The 20,743-nt window shown below is 40.1% G+C and overlaps 2 protein-coding genes across 2 annotated transcripts; one reads left to right on the top strand and one right to left on the bottom strand.

Annotated features, from left to right (window-relative positions):
* Nucleotides 1-563: 563 nt before the first annotated feature.
* Nucleotides 564-9,918, bottom strand: kpna5 (karyopherin alpha 5 (importin alpha 6)). The gene is made up of 14 exons (XM_061049556.1): nucleotides 9,801-9,918; nucleotides 8,040-8,173; nucleotides 6,556-6,657; nucleotides 6,316-6,415; nucleotides 5,968-6,062; nucleotides 5,021-5,152; nucleotides 4,835-4,923; nucleotides 4,631-4,730; nucleotides 4,379-4,542; nucleotides 3,537-3,615; nucleotides 3,301-3,426; nucleotides 2,961-3,088; nucleotides 2,600-2,778; nucleotides 564-2,141 (listed from the first exon to the last, which is right to left on the bottom strand). Exons 2-14 carry the CDS (start codon nucleotides 8,166-8,168, stop codon nucleotides 1,954-1,956), a joined length of 1,611 nt encoding a protein of 536 aa, XP_060905539.1. The 5' UTR covers nucleotides 8,169-8,173; nucleotides 9,801-9,918; the 3' UTR covers nucleotides 564-1,953.
* Nucleotides 9,919-13,063: 3,145 nt separating this feature from the next.
* Nucleotides 13,064-20,584, top strand: rwdd1 (RWD domain containing 1). Its single transcript, XM_061049555.1, has 7 exons — nucleotides 13,064-13,252; nucleotides 15,011-15,076; nucleotides 15,872-16,002; nucleotides 17,950-18,093; nucleotides 18,288-18,426; nucleotides 18,521-18,577; nucleotides 20,136-20,584. The coding sequence occupies exons 1-7, from the start codon at nucleotides 13,180-13,182 to the stop codon at nucleotides 20,246-20,248; spliced, it is 723 nt and encodes a 240-aa protein (XP_060905538.1). The 5' UTR covers nucleotides 13,064-13,179; the 3' UTR covers nucleotides 20,249-20,584.
* Nucleotides 20,585-20,743: the final 159 nt, after the last annotated feature.

Raw genomic sequence — 20,743 nt, 5'->3', positions numbered from 1 at the left:
TTTGGACCAGAGAAGGTAGGGGGTTTTAAGGCGACCCCCCCACACGGCCGTTTTGGACGCCCCTCGGTTTGCCAGATATGAGAGCAGTTATCAGGTCAACAGGTGTTGCAGCGATGGAAGCGGGTCAAGAGAAGTGGTTCAGATAGAAGTGATTGTACCCGACCTAAAAAGCCTCTGCATGTTTCTAATAAGCTCCACGAGCAGAAACGTGCTCAAACTAGGATCAATATTGGAGATGCTTTTTGAAAAATGGAGAGAGGTTAGAACACAGAAAGGTTTACAGACCCATGCAGAGCTGGATAAACACTGAAGCTACAGAGTCCACCACATGGTGACCTGTGTGAGCATCAACTCTAGAGAGGAGGGGGGGGAGACAGCTCTCTATGATGTTTAGAATTTGGACTGCAGTACACATTTTAAACACTAGGTGTCATCGCTCCATATTGCTCCTTATGCAAGTTTACAGTGAGCAGACACACTGACTACATCCTCTTGTGTTACCTCTCTTTACGGTGACACCTCATATCGTTTTCCATCAGCAGAGAACAAACAGAGAAGCCTCGTGTGTTTGGTTTGTATCCAACAGATCAGTTTATTAGTTGTTTTTACACAGTAAGAGTGTGTTTTGTCAGGACTCAGAGTGTCTGCACACAGTGACTCACGCTGCACACTTCATGTTCCAACATTTCTACTGAGAGCCACTAAAACACCGCAAAACAAACCCCATACAGGAGAAATCAGAGACACTACCAAAAAACCTAAAAAAAAAAAATATACAATCATACAAACCAGGAATATTAGAAAACTATACAGCATTAATGTGCTTGATGTCATTTCTGCATTACAAATATTATTTATTTTTTCTTGTGATTTCATGTTCTGCTGTAATCGTGGTTTAAAGATCATCTGAAGACTTCGACGACATGAACATGAAAACATCGAATCGAGAAGCTGAGGAGGAGAAAGTCCTCCAGAAAAATCAGAAACTGGAATACTCACGCGGCATATCAGTCCTGAAACATAATTGCATATCACAGCTTCACACAGCCTCTTTAAATACTCTCTCTACACTTTCTTACATGTATATATAATATACAAACCCTCCGCGGCTGATCCCAGCACAGCATGGAGACGACTGCAGCAAGAAAAATAAGTTAAAGATGTGTTAAAGTCGCTAGTTCGGAGTAGAAACCAGGGGGAAAAAAATCTAATTTCACCAGCAACGAGCTTCACCATGTCACACAGAGAGCGCCTGTCCTGATCCCGCTCTCTGAACTGAAGAAAAAAAGCAGCAAAAAAAACATGAGTGATGCATCATCCAGGGAGCCTTCAGTCAGAGCTGAGGGCATGAAACGCTCCACACAGCTCAGAGGACTAATAAATTAAAGATTTAGAGAGTCCAGGTGCTCGTAGAGTCCTTTAAAAAACGGAGAGGAGAGGAGACAGAGCAGCTGGACGTACAGCAGGACTGTATTTACATCCACTACGGGTCACTAAATCCCCCCCATCCTGGATTTACTGAAGTCTGCCATCAGCCACGAGAAAGGAAACATCAGTGGGTTCATGTAGGGCCTTTTTCTGTCTGAAGTTTGCAGAGGTAGTTTCACATTGAAGACGGGATATGGATGCTGATTTTAAAGTCCAGACTGTTGGAATCGACTCGACAGGAGGTGAGAAACATCCTCCTCCTGCTGCTGCTGTTGGGAAACAGGACTCTCTTGTAGGTCATCATGAGCGGAGTGAAACTCTCAGACGGCATCACTGCTCTCACTGATCACCTCCTCCATCTGTCTGCAGAGGAGGAGCTGATGCAGAAGTGAAGGACTGGGGGTCGTGGGGAGGGGGACTGGAGAGACAAATCCAGGTCCCAGCAGAGTCCGCAAGGCCCGTTGGCCGAGGAATACAAACCAAGAAGAAGAAGAATGCGAAGGCTGTGGGGAGGGGGAGGCCGGGTTAAAGCTGGAAGCCCTCCATGGGTCCTTCCTGCTGCTGGAAGACAAACTGACCCTGGTTCTGGTCCACCTGCGGGGCCAGGCTGGCGTCCTCCTCGTCCACTCCGAAGTAATGCTCGATCAGGTCGAAGGCCTTCTGGTAGATCTCCTGGTTCTCGTGACTCTGCAGGAACTCGATCTTATCCAGACCTGAAGAGGTTAACACACAGACACATGCAGCTCATTTAGGGCGCACTCGCTGTAGACCCAGTTGTTCTGTACCGTGCTGGAGCAGGATCGCCTGAGCACGGTTACCTCTTGTACATACATTATCCTCAAACGTGTAGTAAACAAACTCAAACTACAAATATTCTATTTCCTCCCTCGCACACTTGGAGAAAAAAGTCCAGGAGCACACCAAGGTGTATCTGTGATTATTTTACACATTTCAAACTGTTTAGAAATACAGTGATTCTTTTATAACATTAGCAGCAGATGAGGAAGCAAAGAGTTTCTGTTCTTTGAATGACCTGACCCAGGCTTCTCTAATGTTGGTAAATCTGTCACAAAGGTATTTCCTGCTAGTGAAAGCTGCAGTATTTAGTTACACTGCAGCAGAACAGGTTTCAGCGAACTTGCTCGTCATGTGTTGCATCGAGCATCCTTACCGTAAGCCTCCTCGATGAGAGCGCAGTACGGGTTGATGCCCGAGCCGTTCTGTTTGGCCTCCTGTTCGCCGAGTCGGAGGATGTTCTCCAGCCCGTTCAGAGACACCTGAACGATCTTTGAGTCCATCACCGTCAGCAGGTCGCACATGGGTTTGATGGCGTTCAGAGACACCAGATACCTGTTCACAAACACACACAAATAAAAAGTGTGACCTTTTGATTTAAAGACACAAGTTTTAAACGTTTGATGAAAATATTGACAAATATTTTAGCTTTTAATCTGCAGTTACTGACACCGACTCTGACAGTGTTCCCGGTTACTTTGCTCTTTATTCATGAAGGAACCTGAGAGTTTTGATACCTGATCTGTGCAGGTGTTCCCCCGGAGGTGGCGTTAGTGATCGCCCACGCTGCCTCCTTTCTCGTGCGGAACTCGGCCTTCTGAAGGATCTCGATCAAGACGGGAAAGATGTTCGCATCGATGACGTTCTGATGAGAGGAGGTAAAGTTTGTCAAAAATCTGTAATTTGAATGATTTTTTAGTATCCAAAAGAACCAAAGCTTAAAAAAAAAAAACCCATCATCATCATATCATCAAATATAAAATCACACGTCATAAAAGACAATGACTAAAATGTCATCAATGAAAAGGTGTGGCCGACACAGAGGACGTCAGTGAGCTGCAGGTGAGGCCGTCTTACCTGGATCTGAGCTCTGTTTCCTGCTGTGATGTTGGACACGGTCCAGCACGCCTCCTTCTTGATGGACTCCTTTGGACTGCTGAGGAGGTGCAGTAAACACGGAAGAGCTGAACAGTTCAAGATTACCTGAAATCACAGAAACATTTTAAACATGTTATGAAGTTTTATTAACCACAAATGTAAAATACACGCTTATACACACAAAGATTTATAAAGGTGAGAGAAAGAGGGTCTACCTGAGTCTGGATGTCGTCCCCTGTCACGATGTTTCCCACCGCTCGTAAAGCCGGAGAGACCACCTTATAGTCACTGTGCCTGTAAACACACACACACACACACACACACACACACACACAAACAGATTACATTGACAAATACTGATGTTGATGACAGTTTTTAGACCAAAGTTTTTCTGTTTGCAACATGGTTAACATTTACTGAAACAACAAGGTCAGCAGCATCTGTAACCGGTTATTCATGTGGAGTAGAAGTTTGTAATCAGGAAAGGGTCACGTGACGGGGACCGGATCGATCAGGGAAGGAAGACCTAATCAAGAAATTAATGTGTTCTCGTTTTTCAGACTTTTGGGGGTCGTTTGCAGAAATGTAAGGGATTTAAAACCCGGAGTTGTTTTGGTCTAAAGTGAAAATGTAGCAAAACTAACTGTGTTAAGAAAGTGTTAAAGATGATCTATGGTAAATGGACTTGAGCTTGAAAAGTGCTTTTCTAGACTAACACATTCAAACACCGCAGACGAAGCAGAGGGAGCAACTTGGGGTTAAGTGTCTTACCCAAGGACACATCAGACATGTGGCTGCACGAGCTGGGTACCTTGCGGTTGAGAGATGACAGAGTCTACCCGCTGAACCAAAGCCGCCCTTTTTCTAAAATCAGTATGCTAAAGAAGTCGTGTGACCTGAGATAAACTGTAAATAAAGTAAGGACGACCCATGTTATTTTGGCAACATGAAAAAACAAACAAACAAAGCATCCTTAAATGCTTTGCTCCAAATCTGAAGTCATAAACCCGTTAAGTCAGTCTGATATCTGGACGGTTAATAAACTGTCAGTTCTTACATGAGCAGCTCCACCAGTCTGCGGCAGACCCCCGAGTCGATCACAGTCTGGATCTTCTCGTTGGGGCCGTCTGACAGGTAGGACAGAGCCCAGCATGCATCAGCCAGCACGTCAGGATCGCTGCTGAACAACAGTCTGGACAGCACGCTGAGACACGGGGAAACCTAACATGGAGACACGGGGACAGATTCTTATAGATTTAACTCTGCACCAGAGACACGGCTCCATCGTTTAGTGATCACTCAGACTCACCTTTGCAAAGTCAGGCGGTGGATTCTTCCCCCGGCACAGGTTGGACAGAGCCCACACTGCGTTACGGGTGGTTGTGAGCCGGTTGGATTTAGCGAGCAGCCTGCAGGTGAAAACACGAGGAAGCAGCTGTTATCACTTCTTATGACACACAGAGAGAGAGAGAGAGAGAGAGGGAGGGGGGACGGGGACGACGACGACACTTACTGCTGCAGGGACGGCAGGATGGAACAGTTCAGCACGTAGTCTCTGCACTCTGCGTTATCTCCGGCTATGTTCCCTAGAGCCCACACAGCCTGAAACACACAGTTAGCACAGTTAGCACACAGGCAACATGCTTTAAGATCGACAAAGCCTCTTCTCTGCTCATGTGTGAACTGTTTCTCCTCTGACCTGCTCCTGGACGTCCTCATACTCAGAGTTCAGCAGCTCGATGAAGATGGGAACAGCTCCTGTTTCAATCACCACTTTAGTGTGCAGGAAGGTGCCGGAGGCGATGTTGGTCAGAGCCCAGGCTGCCTCGAACTGTTGAAGACACACGAGCACACAGAATACACACAGGAAGGCATGTCAGAAACAACCCTCGAGTTTTCTAAAGCTCAACTGACATGTTAATGATACTGCGCTGAGAGATGTGGAATGTTTCCCCTGCAGGTTAATGTTCTTCTAATGGTTGTTATGATTGATGACAGTGACCCTAAACCAACCTTCACTGTGAATATACATATATGTATATATATATTATTTAATTTAAATGATCAATACACACACTTATTTATGTAAATACTGTAATTGACATCTTAATTGACTCATCTGTCACATAACTGCATTTTACTTATCATGTTACTTCATCTTTTGCACTATTCACCACTGCACTGTTTCATATTTAGTCATGTAAATATTAGTCTTTCCTTATTCTGTTTATTGTTGATATTTAATGTTGTACCTGTTCATAAGAGAGCACAGTTCACCCAAGTTAAATTCCTTGCGTGTGTAAGCATACCTGGACAATAAATCTGATTCTGACAGCTTGTATCAGATAAGAACCTGGGCGCATCCACTACTGCCTACAAATAATACATTAAAAAAAATAATAAAGGCCAGCAATTTCCTGATCTGATGAAATGATCAAATCTGTGACTTAAATCTGTTATTGATTAAACAGAACACAATGCCTTCTCAATTAAATGTACTGTAACAGATGTGAATGGGACACAAAAACACAAGTTGTTATTTTGGCCGGTAAAAAATATGTTTGGCCAGTGAATTTTTAACTGAGTCAAAAAGTTAATTTCGGACCCTGTTTCACACAGTCAGTATCTGTGCTGTGAAGCTCTCACCTGCAGGGTGCAGTTTTCGCTCCTCTTCAGGAACTCCACAAAACGATTCACAACCCCGGCTGTGGAGATGACCTCGTCGATAGGAGGGTTCGGCTCTGCACGGAGGAAAAGATCACAACTCATCTGTCACTGAACAACACCTGGTTAAAGTAGAGGTTTAACAGAGGACTGCGGGTCTGGTTTAAGAGCTCTGATGAAGTCCCAGTTCAGGTTAAATCTCTATTTTCCTACTCAGTTAAAGACACGTGACAGGTAACTGAATGAGGCATAAACAAAAAAAGATTGGCACGTAGTCTTCAGGAGAAATAAATGAAGTTAATATAAGAAACCATGTGATGTAACACAAACCTTTGGAGAGCAGTTTCCTAAATTTCTGTGTAGCGATCAGCTGCTGGTCGGGGTCCTCAGAGAAGATCATCTGAATCATATCAGGAGTAATGACTCCATCCTGCACACATGATGAGTACTCAATATCAGGCTCAGATCAATCATAGTAACAGAAACAAATGTAAGCTTTGACAAGTGATTTTAGAAATAATAACCAGATCACTGAAAGAAGAAAAAGTCAACAACTAAACCAACACTTACACCTGTGACAGGTACGGTGGAGCTCACATCTGGATCCTGGATTGGACACTCCAGCATCGACTCTTCACCCGAAGGAACACTAACGTTTCTCCTCTTGAACAGCTGTGGACACATTATTAACCTGCTGGTTAGATTTAAATCACTAGACCCATCTGACATCTCTCTACTGACTGAAGCACATCCACACATACACAAAGGTTACATTGAAGTTACACCGTCATCCTAACAGCAAGTTATCTATCATGTTGCATCCACATGATGGCACGGCACGCTGGCTGCCCACACTGCATCTGATTAATATTTCAGTCTCTGCTCTGTGAATTTCAGCTTTCCCTTGTAAACAATTGGACATCTAGTACTTAGGCAATGAAGGTGGACAAACCAGTTGATAAGTGGTGCTGCTTTGTACTGACAAGTTGTTGACTCAAGTCACAACACTCAGAGGCTCGTCAATAAACAGCTCAAGGTGGCTACTGTTATCTTCCGATTGTACATCAAGCTAACGAGCTCTGTTGAGTGAGAAAGTGAGTGCCAGCGCCTTGTAGAGCCTCCTAGTTCTTTGTTCATCTACATTAGTGACAGAGGAAAATAGAAACGGGGCGTTCAAGGTAAAAAAAAAAAGGTGCACTGCGTCTATTGCGTGCAGTAAAGACACACCAACAGGAAACAAAAGAATCCCGCTGATTTTGTTACTGGCGCTCGCTCCCGTCGCGTGCTGATAGGAGTGTGCTGATGTGTAGGGACAGACCTGTGAAGTTTTAGAGTTAATTAAAAAAATATATATAAACTAGCTGTGAGCTGGGAAAAAATGTGTTCATGTTGGGATTGAAGAATAAAATTGGAAAGTCTGCTCAACACTGTTGCAAACACTAAATATTACATTTTTATTATTATTATTATTATTATTACATCAAATTTAAAATCTAAGTTTCAGTAAATACAGCTAGTAGTGTAGTGTATGTGAGCTGTTGGTCAGCCAAAAAAACTGGTCAAAACTGAAACTGGTCTCATAACTTCAGCAGCTGCTGATGATGTTACTGGGAGCCCGAGTTTAATGACTACAGCAAATGCAGCAGATGTTTATCAGTGATCCCCTGGCTCAATCTCTCCAACACTAAGTGGTTCAGTAAAGTGACTCTACAGAGCTAAAACATTATTACAGGATAATGACTTTAGAGTAGAGCTGTCAACTAAAACTCTGAAACATTCAGGCACTTTGTCAATGGAATTTCTGCACTTGTGTTTTCCACATAATACACAAAACAGAGAGCAGAGTGGCTGAACTCTGTCACATCAAATGACCAAGAGAGGTATTAAAATGTGGGTCACTCACGGGTAATCAGGAGATTTAGGTTGGAGTTTAATGAGGGACTAAACTGAATAAAAGAACTGAAGGTCAAAGTTTAACAGTGTTGGCTCTGAGTGAAAACATTTGAATGCAACATGTTCTGGATCAGGTGTTTTATACTGAGCTGGTTGTTTACCTGCTCCTCTCTCTTCTGTTTGCGGAGCTGGACTCCTTCCTCCTCTCTCCTCCGACGCATCTCCTGAGGATTCAACGCTTTGTTCTTGTAGCTCTTCATCCTGTAGTTGTCTTTTCCCGGACTCGCCATGGTGTCTAAAAAAATAAATACCAAAGAGGGACAGACAGTTAATAATCAAATATTGAGGATCTTAATCTGGCAAGATCTTATATTAAACATTAGATTCATTCATCCTGAAACTTTATTTCAACTGTGTCATTTGGCGGATAACGTCTTCTACACACAGAGAATCAATGAGAACTGTCACACCAACACATGAACTATAGCCCGATTCAGACTGCTGTTTCAAGGCGCACCTTCACCAGGTAGAGGAGTGTGTTCAGTGACAGACTGCTGTCACAATCCTGCTCCACAGACAGACTTAAGAACTCTTTTGTCCCCCTGGCCATACGTCTGTACAACACCTCACGGTTATGGCAGGGGGAAAGCACACACTTGGGGGCGGTTTTTGCTGCTTTTTTTTTTTTTTTATGACTTAATTTGTAACCAATGCTTCATGTCATGTCTTGTAACCTGCTACTGGATGCTTTGAATTTCCCATCAATAAAGTATCTATCTATCTCTATCTATTTACGTCCCTGTGACGTTTCACCTACAATATGAATGTTGCAGAGGCTTAATTGGGGGAAGAAGTGATCCTGCCTCTGTACCATCTCTGGAGGTAGTAACAGAGGAGAGACAGGATCAGCCAAGCCAGCAGAGGAAAGCAGCGCTGTGTGTGTGCATGTCTAACTGTGTGTGTATGTAGAGGTCCTGCTGTGCCTTGCATGACATTATGCAACACTGTAAGACAATGTGAATTCACAGATAGGGACACCAAATTTAAGCTGTCGCCTTGTCAATAGCCCTTTTCAGATTGCATTTCTGCAACAGCGCTGTAATTAAGCTCAGTTGTCATCACGTCTTTGTTTTTACATTCATATTGGTTCTGCGATGGAGGAATATTGTGCCCACACACATTAACATTCTTAATGTGTTATAAAGGTGTTATAAAGATGTTTCTTAATGTGTTATAAAGCTGTTTCTTAATGTGTTATAAAGATGTTTCTTAAAGTGTTATAAAGGTGTTTCTTAATGTGTTATAAAGGTGTTTCTTAATTGTTATAAAGGTGTTATAAAGCTGTTTCTTAAGGTGTTATAAAGGTGTTTCTTAATGTGTTATAAAGCTGTTTCTTAAGGTGTTATAAAGGTGTTTCTTAATGTGTTATAAAGGTGTTTCTTATTGTGTTATAAAGGTGTTATAAAGGTGTTTCTTAATTGTTATAAAGGTGTTATAAAGGTGTTTCTTAATGTGTTATAAAGATGTTATAAAGGTGTTTCTTAATGTGTTATAAATCAGCTGTTTGCTGTGCAGGGAGGAGGTCAGGACAAACTGAGCCCACAGCTAACAGATACACAGCTAACAGATCATCACAAACACTCAATCTGTTCAAATGAAGACTGGAAACACAGAAAAACACCACACAGCTTTTAAAAAACCCCACACAGCTTTAAAAAAAAACACCTCTTAGTGGATTAAACTGAATCTATCTGTGAACATTCTGCTGTTAACGAGTTAGCTTTCGCGGCTAGCGTTAGCTCCGGAGCTAACGCGGCGTTGTGTCACATCTAACGGGTGTAATCGGTCGTAATGACGGTAACACCTGTCCGTTTAAAACTCTTTTAATTTACTGAAGCGTACCCAGTGGGGATGTAACGTACCTGGTGGTGCGTTGAGCCTTTTACGAGCTACAACCTCTGCTGCTTTCCCTCTGTTTCTCAGAGCAAAATGGCGGCCTGTTGAAACTTTCCCAGAAAACCGTTCGCGTCAACAACACGTGACGTCACTTCCGGCAGCTGTTGGCGGGTCTGTGAGCTTTATCTGCAAAATGTTGATTTAGAAATACACTCATATTAGTATATTAGAAGTACACTTGCTAAATCTATTTAAGTATATACATGTAGATTTTCTCTGGTTATTCATTTATTTTATTTATTATTTATATGTTTTTGTGTCTGTTTGAAACACACCACAAAATGTTCTTGTCTGTGGATTTGCTTGTAAAGTTTCTGTTTTCCTAATAAACAAATCTTTAAAAAAAAAAAAAATGTTTTAAATACACTCATATTAGGAAAAAAAAAATCAGATACATGGTTCAAGGATTATTTAAAATATTATTTTGTTATACTTGGCACCTCTTAGACTATTATTTTAATTGTATTTATTTATTTAATAGGGACAATGCAATTTAACATAATTTCAATACAAAGCATGAAACTGATGTGCTGCATAAAGAGTTTATAGCTATTGCTCATTTCCAACTCGTGTCACCAGTTGGGCCTTTTTGTAAACAAACAGATTAAAATGTAAAACATTCAGTTACATAAAACCCCAAAACACGATATGAGGATATTAAAATACATGTACAACAATACAAATGCTATGAACCAGTTTAAAATAAAGTTTGAAGATACTATTTAAAAGTGGGTACAGCTCTGGCTTGCTTTCAGCATTTCACCTGTTTTGTAAAAGATTTTATGTCCGAGATTAATTTTATTTCAGGTGTTTAATGTGTTCCAGAGTTTACAGCCTTTGATGGAGAAAGCTGATTGACCAAACGTAGATCTACCATGTTGTACGCTGCAGTTTCCACTCAGTGCTTCTCGTTACCCTGTTTCCGTCCTGTCTTTGAACATATCTGGAGAGAGGTTCAGGGGCCAGATTGTTGATACATTTAAAAACAAGTTTGAGGAAACAGAAATGCATAAAGCTCTCAAAACTGAGTAGATTGTGTTTTTTTCAGGATGTGACGGTGATGCCACCGGACAGGCTTTTTGTCCATTATTTTCAGGGCCTGGTTGTATAGTGATGAGAGGTTTCTGATTGTAGATGGTGAAGCTTGTGACCAAACTGTCATACATATGCAGATGCAAACAGATTTGATGCCAATACTCTGGATCAGGGGTTCCCAAACTTTATAACATTAGCCTCTGTTGGAGACCCCCCTCTTGCAAAATGTCTTTAAATCCTTGTACATTATCTATCTATCACAATCTATTGGTTTAATATATATCATTTTCAATTAACACATCCCAGTGTATGATGTGTGTTTTTTAAATGTCATTATTCCATCTGTTATGTTTTTCACTGTCTTGTTGTGTACATTTTGTAGCACAGGACATTAAGATGGGAAGGAAGTACCTCACCCCACACCTCACACACTAAATGGACAGCTGACCACCTCACAGTGCAATACAAGTGTGCAATATTAACCTTAAAAACAAAAAAACAGTGCAATTATATAATGTGAAAAATATGTGTGCAATAACCTCAGGTGCAATAAGAAAACATATTTATATTTTCATTTCATTGTACAGTGTTCCCCGTGTTATTTTTTTTTGTCTTATATCTTTGCTTTAATACAGTGTATAGCTTCTGTACAGTTTATTTTAAATCACTTAGCTGTTACTACAACTTATTCATTTTTACTTTTACTTTTTTTTGCACTTTTCTTCTCTTTTTTTTCTTTATAATGCTATTCTATTTTATATATAATTTTAACTTTTTTTTGTAGAAGCTGACTCAGGGAGAAACGCACAAAAATTCCAATGTACCTGTACTGTCCTGTACCTGTGCAAATGGCAATAAACATCTATTCTATTTTTTTTTTTTATCTTATTCAGTTATTTAACTGGGACATGTGAGATGAACATTGCTTTATAAAATACAAAGTTGATGTGCACACAGGTTTTAGCCGTGGCTAATTTGCAACCCCTGTCCCTGAATCGGCTTTCATTAAAACAGAATCATTAGACTTCTTAGAGAAATACAGAAATAGTCATACTTTAAAATTATCTCTATATTTATATTTGTTTAATCAATCAGTCACTGCAAAATAATAACTGTATATATTATTTCAGTCACCACAACTGTCTATTTATTTATTATTATCATTATTCATTCACTGAACAGCAATTGCTCTGGCCACTTTTTACATTCTTCTCTTTCATATCACCACAAATATATTTTTGTTGTTGTTTATGTAGAAATTAAACTTATTACAAATAAGAGACTGAATAAGAACAAACAGTAAAGTGTTGATTATAAGAGGAAACAGTCGATGCTCACAGACTTTCTTCAGTTACAGCTTGTGTCTTAAAAAACTTGAACTCAGTCAGTAAAATAAATATATTCGAGCCAGTTCTTCATGTACAAAAAATGTTTATACAAACTCTTGAAGAGGATGAACATACAACAGCAAAATACACAGGAACAAGTTAATTCAAACATAAATCAAGACTAGGGGGGGATTATATATAAAAATAAATAAATAAAAATCAAACTTTTCCAAAAGAAAACATCAGGCAAATGTAAACAGACAACAAACTGGAGGACAAAAAAATCAACAAGGGCCAGAAATCAAAACAACAAGAATTTTGATAAGTCAGCATTAATCCTGCTAGATTTCATTTTTTTCAGAGATAAGAAAAAATATTTGAAATCATTTATAAACCAGTCAAAGTAGGGTTTGCTGTTTCTCCACTCACTACAGTGAATATGATATTTACTCAAGAGTAAAATAACATTTACCATGTCAGTAACTGAAGGGTTTAAATTATCCATAAAACAGAGAATACGTATCAAAAGATGGAATATCAACAACCAACTTCTAATGTTGACCCAAAATCTTGGAGACACAGGACAGAATATAAACAAGTTCTCTAAAGTCTCTTCAGATTCACCACAGAAAACACAAGGGTTTCAAAGCAGACTCAATCAATGGATATCAGAAGTCTGACGTTGGTGCTGAAACCATAGATCTGCAATATTAACAACATCAACATCGCTTAAAACAGAAACACCAAGAGTTATATTGATAAAACGTATAATGTTCTAGTTCTAACACTGTAATTATCCCATTAATTAACTTTCTTCTTCTTACTTCACCACAGTGATACTACGGCGTCAGACCAAACTGTGAGAACGCCGATATGATCGATCGCCACAGGGCCAGCGCAGCACGCAGCACGCCCGGTGTGTTAGCTTCAAAGTAGCGGTGATGATTTTTACAACTTGTAGATAACCTTCAGGATACAAAACATGACGGACTACGCCGAAGAGCAGAGGAATGAACTAGAAGCGATAGAGTCCATCTACCCAGACTCCTTCACAGGTCTGAATTACATTAATGAAGACAGGAAAGTTATAGTCACGGAGCTAACATGCTAGCTGCAGAAGAGCATGTTAAGTAGCTGGTTTTGGTATTTACATCCGAGGAGGAAAAGTAAAAACAGACTTATTTTATTCACTATTCTGTTTGGCATTTAGTGCTATTAGATGGAGGTAATGTTTTAAAATAACCACAGCTAAATGTCAAACAAGCAGCTGTCACAGTGGGCCTTTAACTTAATGTTATGTGCAGAAGATTACACCAAACTCCATTCAGAAAAAGTGCCAATCATCAAATATCGATTAAAACACGTTTATTTTGTAATAAACATAATATAAAAGTCCAGTTTTAGGTATTATGAAGGTTTACCTTAAATTCGGCATGTATATTAGACTATTATTAAGTTGGATTATTAGCATTGACTGCACATTTCATCACAGTGAAGCTGCAATTAAGAGAACCAATTAAGATGTTTTATTGTTGTCATGTATTTAATGACAATGTTTGCTTCTTTAAAAGAATATTTATCTTTAAGATGGTCATGTAAGAAGGGAAGCTTGTTGTTTATTGGCACATGATGCAATTATGTTAATCAGACAGCAACATAGAATAGAATAGAATAGAATAGAATTACTTTATTGATCCCAAACTGGGAAATTGTGGCGTTACAGCAGCAGGTTGTCCAAACACACAATATGAGTAAAAAACACAATATTAACAAATCTAAACACAATATAATATTAAATACAAAGTAAATAAGTACTAAAAATATCAAAACTAAGAATGAGAATATATACAACCAGGATTTAACTTAGCATTACTAGTCTTAAATATGAAAGATTAAATGTAAATGTGTAAAAACAGAGTAGTAAATGGTAAGTATTGACATAAGTTGAGACCAGAAGGAGAGCACACATCACACCTGTTTTAAAATCTTTACACTGGCTGCCTGTTAGTTTTCGTGTTGATTTTAAAATTATTTTATTAGTTTATAAAGCATTACATGGCCTTGCACCAGACGACCTATCAGATCATGATTTTAGTTTATGAACCAGTACGGCGCCTCAGATCCTCCAGTTCCTCTCTCTTAGTTGTTCCACAGGACAAAAACCTTTCAGCTGTTACGCTCCGAGACCGTGGAACGACCTTCCTGAGGGTCTGAGAGGAGCCCAGAATATTGAGATTTTTAAACGCAGTCTTAAAACTCATTTATTCAGTCTGGCTTTTATATAGTGCTTTATATAAATTCAAATCTTAACATTACTGTATTGTCTTTTTATCCTACTACAATTTTAAATATTTTCCTCTTATGTATTCATTTTAATATCTTGTTGCTTTTATGTGTCGTATTTTATTTTTATACATATATTTTATTTTTAATTCTTATTGGTGTGCATTGGTCTCTCAGTGATTTTATGAACTACTTTTCGTCAATAACTTTTCTGCACTCTTGTAAAGCACTTTGAACTGCAATTTAATTTGTCTGAAAGGTGCTGTATAAATAAAGTTTGATTGATTGAAGTTAAAGTGCATGAGTGTAGACATATTATCAGCAGAAACTATACAATATAACGGCGAGTAGACAGACAAATGAAGTGAACATGAGTGCAGGGATAATTTGTAAATTTAAACATGTGCAGATACAGATGACAGTATGGAGAGACAGATATTATCATGATGACAGTTCTCTGCTCGCATGAGGTGAGCTGCTGTACAGAGTTATGGAAACTCTGTCACTGACCCGTGTGTGTCTGTTTGTAGTTCTTTCAGATAACCCCACCAGCTTCACCATCACTGTGACATCAGACGCAGGAGAAGATGGAGAAAGTGAGTACGCTGATGTTTCAGTAAATCCTTCAGTGCATCTTTAAACTGTGAGATTCAAAACGCCAACTATCGTATCAAAACATGGTGAGAAATAGAACAACTTCAACTCTGTACATTAGAGATAAATGGGAAAACTAAAGAGAAAAATAACAAAGGAAGAGTGGTATAACATGTGTAGGACGTCAAGCTCTAGAATGTGGAGGGAATACGGTTGGAGAAATATTGTGAGATTTTTCATCACACCAAAACTTAAAGGAAGATTGTCACTTGTCCCGCGGCCTCGCTGGAGACAGTGTGGGGAACACAATGTGTGAAAATGACTGAGTACTGGGATGAAGTGTGGAAAGGAATGAAAGCAAGTTTAGGTTATGAACTTCCTAAGACTTGTGAAGTGCTGTATCTGGGAAATTTAACACAGGACAACATACAAAGCAAAGACTGGAATACTACAGGTGGCATCAAAGAAAGTGGTGTAAGGAGGACCCCCCCCCCCCCACTTGGAGAAACTGGTTGGACATTGTTGAAAAACGACATGATATGGAGAACTTTACACACAATTTAAAACTATAACAATCTGCATGCCAGGGAAAATGTAAAAAGTGGACTGACTTTAAAACCCATCACAAAGTCTGAAGAGAATATTTAAAAGGAGGCTAAACTGACACCAACGTTTATATACTGTGTTTGTTTTGATGTATCCTCATTAAGAAAATAAAATACAAGTAATAAAATAAATTTAAAAAACCTGCCAACTAACTTTTGTCTAACGATTGTCTGTTTTTTTTCTTCTTGCAGTTGTGGAAACGTTGTTAAAGTTCACATATGTAGAGAAATATCCAGACGAGGCTCCGCTGTGGGAGATTCAATCCCAGGAGAACCTGGAGGATGTCGACGTGGGGGAGATCCTCACTTTACTCCAACAGCAGGTCTGTCTGAACTCAGTGTGATCTCTCCATCACTGATGTTGTTTTAAATCCTCTTTCTGTCTGTGCGAGGCTTCGATCTGAGCAGAATTTGTTCAGTGTGATGTAATGAAATTATTTTGTATTTTATCTCCCTAAAGAGCAAACCAGAGACGATATCTCCAACCAAATCTCCTAGCATTTTTTTTTGCTCAGCTGGAGCTTATGTGTTGTGTTAATCATGTTCTAAGATCTCCTTTGAGAAACCACTAATGATTCATTTATCTGTAATATCATTTGAGTATACTGTGGTGCTTTCCATCTGTGCATTAACAGGCCAGGTGACAATCATACAGCCAATCAAATCTTTTTATTTTAAACATACATTACAGTAACATCAGATCTTAGATGGTGAAACAGAGTCAGACCACAGCTTGTCTTACCTCGGTTAGCTCAGTATTCCCTCAGCTGCATCTCAGCAAACACAGAAAAATATCTTATCGATGCATTAATACAACTGTGCTCCTCAGTTAGAGACAACACACCATCTGTCCATCGCCTCCACGTTAATGTTTTGTGTTTTATTTCCCTGCGCTCACTCACATGCTCCTCTGATGATCTCAGTCTGTAAACACATTTTATCAACATGGACTCTTTGAAGAAGATGTGATGTGTTAAATTACTCAGAACAAATCTCTCATTGGTCACTTTTCTAAAAATCTTCTAAAATTTAGAAACTGTTACTTTACTACAAATTGCATGAGCATGAAACTGATATGCCATACATGAATAATCATTTTAAAATGCTTAAACATCAACCCCTTTTTAAAAAATCCAGGGCCGCCTCTTCAAAGGAACTATAAATGGTTTCTGTAGCCATCGTTTTAGCTTTTCCACCGCAGTGTGAAGTCCTGGGAAGATTATGCAAATGAGGCCAATGACATATGGAGAAGTCCAGTAGGTGGCGGTAAGGAGAAGACGAGGGCCACACGACAAAGATGAGACATTACAAGGAGACCGACAGGCTAGCATCATCTTCTGCAGTTAGCCTGTTAGCATGGAGGGGGTGATCGTGCTGTAGCATGTTGCAAATGGATTCATTGAATCAGCACTGGAAAGGAGACGAGAGCTGGTAGTGGAGCAGATTCAAAACGCTCAAAATGCTCGACTAAAGACTGAAGAAGATGGATTTTAAAAAGCCATCACAGAGCTGAAACTGATTGACTTCCACACACTGTGATAAAGCTAACAAATGAAATCCCATCAAAAGTTTAAAAATCCTCCATATGAGAAAAATCAGTTGGTGAAATCTGTCAATTGTGACCTAATTTTTGCACAGTTTAAATTTTCTATTTGCACTCTACTGCCTCCAAATTGCCTTATTTTTTTTGTATATTTGTAGATATTATTATTGTTTTTATTATTATTTTTATTTGGCTATGTTTAATTTTAATATTTTATTGTTTGCATTCATTGTGGACAGCAAAGAAATAATTTCATTGAACAGGGAAACATGTTTCCTGCTGTGCACATGACAATAAACATTTTGAATCTGAGTCTTGAATCTAAAATGCTGCGAGTGCCTGACAAATCAGAGATGTTCAGCACTCCAGGCCCCCCAAAGGTCCCAGGGCTTTTGGAAAGTACTACCCCCAAGCAGGGTCCTTTTTTTAGACCCTGGTTCCTGCAGTCAAAAGTCACATAGTTCCTCTAAAGGTCCCAAGTTGGGAATGTTCCTTCAGTGGAAAAGGGTCCATTTATTCACCATGTTTCTGCATTACATGAAGTCAGGTTTATCAACTTCACAAGTTGTGACCCCAAATCTTCCTTCAATTTCTCCGTTTCTGTTCCAGATGTAAGTGATGTGTAATTAATCTTTACCAGTCGGGAATCATTTTCTGATCATTCAAACACCTCAGACATGCGTGTTTCCTTCATCTGAATAAAGAATGTATTGTGCGTTCTCTGCAGGCGGAGGAGAACCTGGGCATGGTGATGATCTTCACGTTGGTCACAGCCGTTCAGGAGAAACTCAACGAAATCGTCGACGTGATGAAAAACAGACGAGAGGAAGAGAAAGAACGGAAAGAGAGAGAGTTAGAGGAGGCGGAGAAGGTAGGAAACGGAAACACGTTCACATAATTCTAAATGATTATTATTCAATATTGTATCTTTAAGACCTGCTGCTGTTGGTCAGTCAGACATTTGATGTGTGTGTGTGTGTGTGTGTGTGCGTGTGTGTGTGTGTGTGTGTGTGTGTGTCTGTGTGTCTGTGTGTCTGTGTGTCTGTCTGTCTGTGTGTCTGTCAGGTATTGTTCCAGGGCACTGTGGTCACCATTGAGAACTTCCTGGCATGGAAAGCGAGGTTTGAGCTGGAGGTGGACGAGCTGAGGAAGAAACGGCAGAAAGAGGAGGAGCAGGGGGGAAAACTCAAACTCACCGGTAAACCTCCGGCGCTCTCTTTGAAATGAACTTTGAAGGAACTTGATCACATCAAATGTACAGACTGAAGAAAATGTGACGTTTGCTTCACCAGGTAAACAACTGTTTGAGACAGATCACAACCTGGACACGTCTGACATCCAGTTCCTTGAAGACGGTAAGAGTGTTTTCTGACTGTTTCTGTATGCAATAGATTGATTTATAATAATAATAACTTTATTTATACAGAACCGTTAAAAACACAGGTTTTAAAAAAAGTGCTTTGACGGGGCGCTGGTGGCGCAGTGGTTGGTGCGCGCGACCCATGTATGGAGGCTGTCGTCTCAAGCGGGCGGCCCGGGTTCACATCCCACCTGTGGCTTCTTTCCCGCATGTCGTTCCCCACTCTCTCTCTCTCCCTGATTTCCGACTCTATCCACTGTCCTGTCTCTCCATTAAAGGCACAAAGAGCCCAAAAAATAAAAAAGTGCTTTGACACACAGCAAATGAAGAAAAAGAACAAAGCAAAAGAACCCAAACACAGACAACAAAACAGAAAAGGAGCAAGACAAGCCATGCAACTAAATACCCAACAACATATTTAACCCAACCAGCCCAAGACCCCCCCCCCCCCCCTAATAAGAGCCATCATGAGATCATAAGAACCCAGGCAACACAAGAAGCCAACAAACCGAGCTGAGACCAAGAGGACCAGAGATAGAGAGGGTTAAGAGAAGAAGAGAAGGGCAATAAGAGATAAAATACTTATTTGAGGTTATTATGAAGAGGAGCAGGTGTTAATATGTTATTTGCTTATTTTGGGGTCTAAATGACGTAACAGGTACAAACGGTTTTGAATGCCTCCTGTAGGTTTCTTCATCCTTTAGTGCTAAAACATGTTGCATCAGATTCAACATAATCCTCAATCAGAAATCTTGTTTTTGTCTCTGACGGGTTGAGATTGTTATTCTCGTCGTTTGACAACATTACAGAAAGGATCCCGACACAGAGAGAGACGTACAGTAGATGTTAAAGAGGAAGATAGTATTTTAAACCAGAAACAGCTGTTATACCTCTCTAGTTGTTTTTTAAATATGTCCTCCTGAAAATATCTAGTTAATTTGTGGAGGACTGCTCTGGATATTCTCCTGCCCTGGCTGTTCACATCATGCTCCTCACAGCTGGAGACTATCCCTGTCAGACAGGAGGCGGAGGGGGGCAGTGTGACATGACTTTAAAAAAAAAAAAACTTGTAGTCCAACAGAATAACAACATCAACAAAAGAGCAGAGAAAAACATTCTGACGAACAGAAAACATAATGAAGCCGTTCAATGATCTGCACGGAGATCGTAGTGCTCGTGTGCATTGAGTATATGCACTAGTCACTGGATGTAAACGTCTCCACCCCCTCCCATTGGCTCCAGGTGAATTCTCCGGAGTATATCCTGCTACGTTCTCACATCAGCTCACTCTGACTTCCAGCGGAAAAAATACAAGATTCATAACAATAACACACATGGCACAAACATGCAAACTGATGAAGGTTACAGTGAGACCAGTTTCTCTTGTGTTCTGTGAGCTAAAGTGAATGAGTCTGGGGTCTTCGATGATACTGTGTCACAGCTTTGAGGAGATTCAGGGCGCTGCTGATCATTGTTTAAAGTTTAAATCTTAAATGCTGGATCCAGTTCAGAGTGAATTTATTGTGATGAACTCCTTCTTTCTTCTTCTGCAGGTGGAAACAGCGTAGAAGTGGACGAGTCTCTGTTCCAGGACATCGAGGACTTGGACCTGGATGAGGACGACCCAGACTTTGACCCTTTAGAGATGGGCAGCGACGAAGACTAATCTAGGACCAGGACTGTGAGGACTGACCGGACCTTGCACCGGGGGTCTCTGGAAACGGTTTAATCCCAACAGCTGCTTTCATTTTGTAAAGACTCTCACAGCAGCTGGAGAGAGAATCTGCAGAAACACAACGTATACACAGCCATGAGTGTTAATTCAACGCCTGAATAATTAAAATGTACCAGATTAATGTCTGACCTCGCTCTGCTGCTGTGTGGCAGCGCTGATGTTCGGCCAGTAGGGGGCAGTACAGTGTCGTTAAGTGAGTCCAGGGAAAAGAAAAGCATTCAGACACACAATACTCAAATGAATAAATAAACTCTTTTACAATAACAAGTGAGCGTACGCCATTGAGACTCATGTTTGAATAAAAGAAAGAAACAAAAAGACGTGAACCAGACACTAAAAACATGGACGCTGTGTACAGTTTATAAAAAGACAGAATGTGATGATTTGGAAAACATTAAAACCAATATTTGATTAAAAGATGCACAA

Source organism: Labrus mixtus, chromosome 11, assembly GCF_963584025.1.
Source record: "Labrus mixtus chromosome 11, fLabMix1.1, whole genome shotgun sequence".
In the NCBI taxonomy this organism is placed as follows: domain Eukaryota; kingdom Metazoa; phylum Chordata; class Actinopteri; order Labriformes; family Labridae; genus Labrus; species Labrus mixtus.
Note: the sequence above shows the minus strand (reverse complement) of the source record. Positions and strands in the feature narration are given on the sequence as shown.

Excerpts from the sequence above, each read along its gene's own strand:
- kpna5 (XM_061049556.1), bottom strand. The coding sequence starts at position 8,168 with ATGGCGAGTCCGGGAAAAGACAACTACAGGATGAAGAGCTACAAGAAC. Across the intron at positions 5,153-5,967 it reads GCGAAAACTGCACCCTGCAG|TTCGAGGCAGCCTGGGCTCT; the intron begins GTGAGAGCTTCA and ends TGTCTTCAACAG. Across the intron at positions 4,543-4,630 it reads CACCGCCTGACTTTGCAAAG|GTTTCCCCGTGTCTCAGCGT; the intron begins GTGAGTCTGAGT and ends TCTCCATGTTAG.
- rwdd1 (XM_061049555.1), top strand. The coding sequence starts at position 13,180 with ATGACGGACTACGCCGAAGAGCAGAGGAATGAACTAGAAGCGATAGAG. Across the intron at positions 13,253-15,010 it reads CTACCCAGACTCCTTCACAG|TTCTTTCAGATAACCCCACC; the intron begins GTCTGAATTACA and ends GTCTGTTTGTAG. Across the intron at positions 16,003-17,949 it reads TCACTTTACTCCAACAGCAG|GCGGAGGAGAACCTGGGCAT; the intron begins GTCTGTCTGAAC and ends CGTTCTCTGCAG.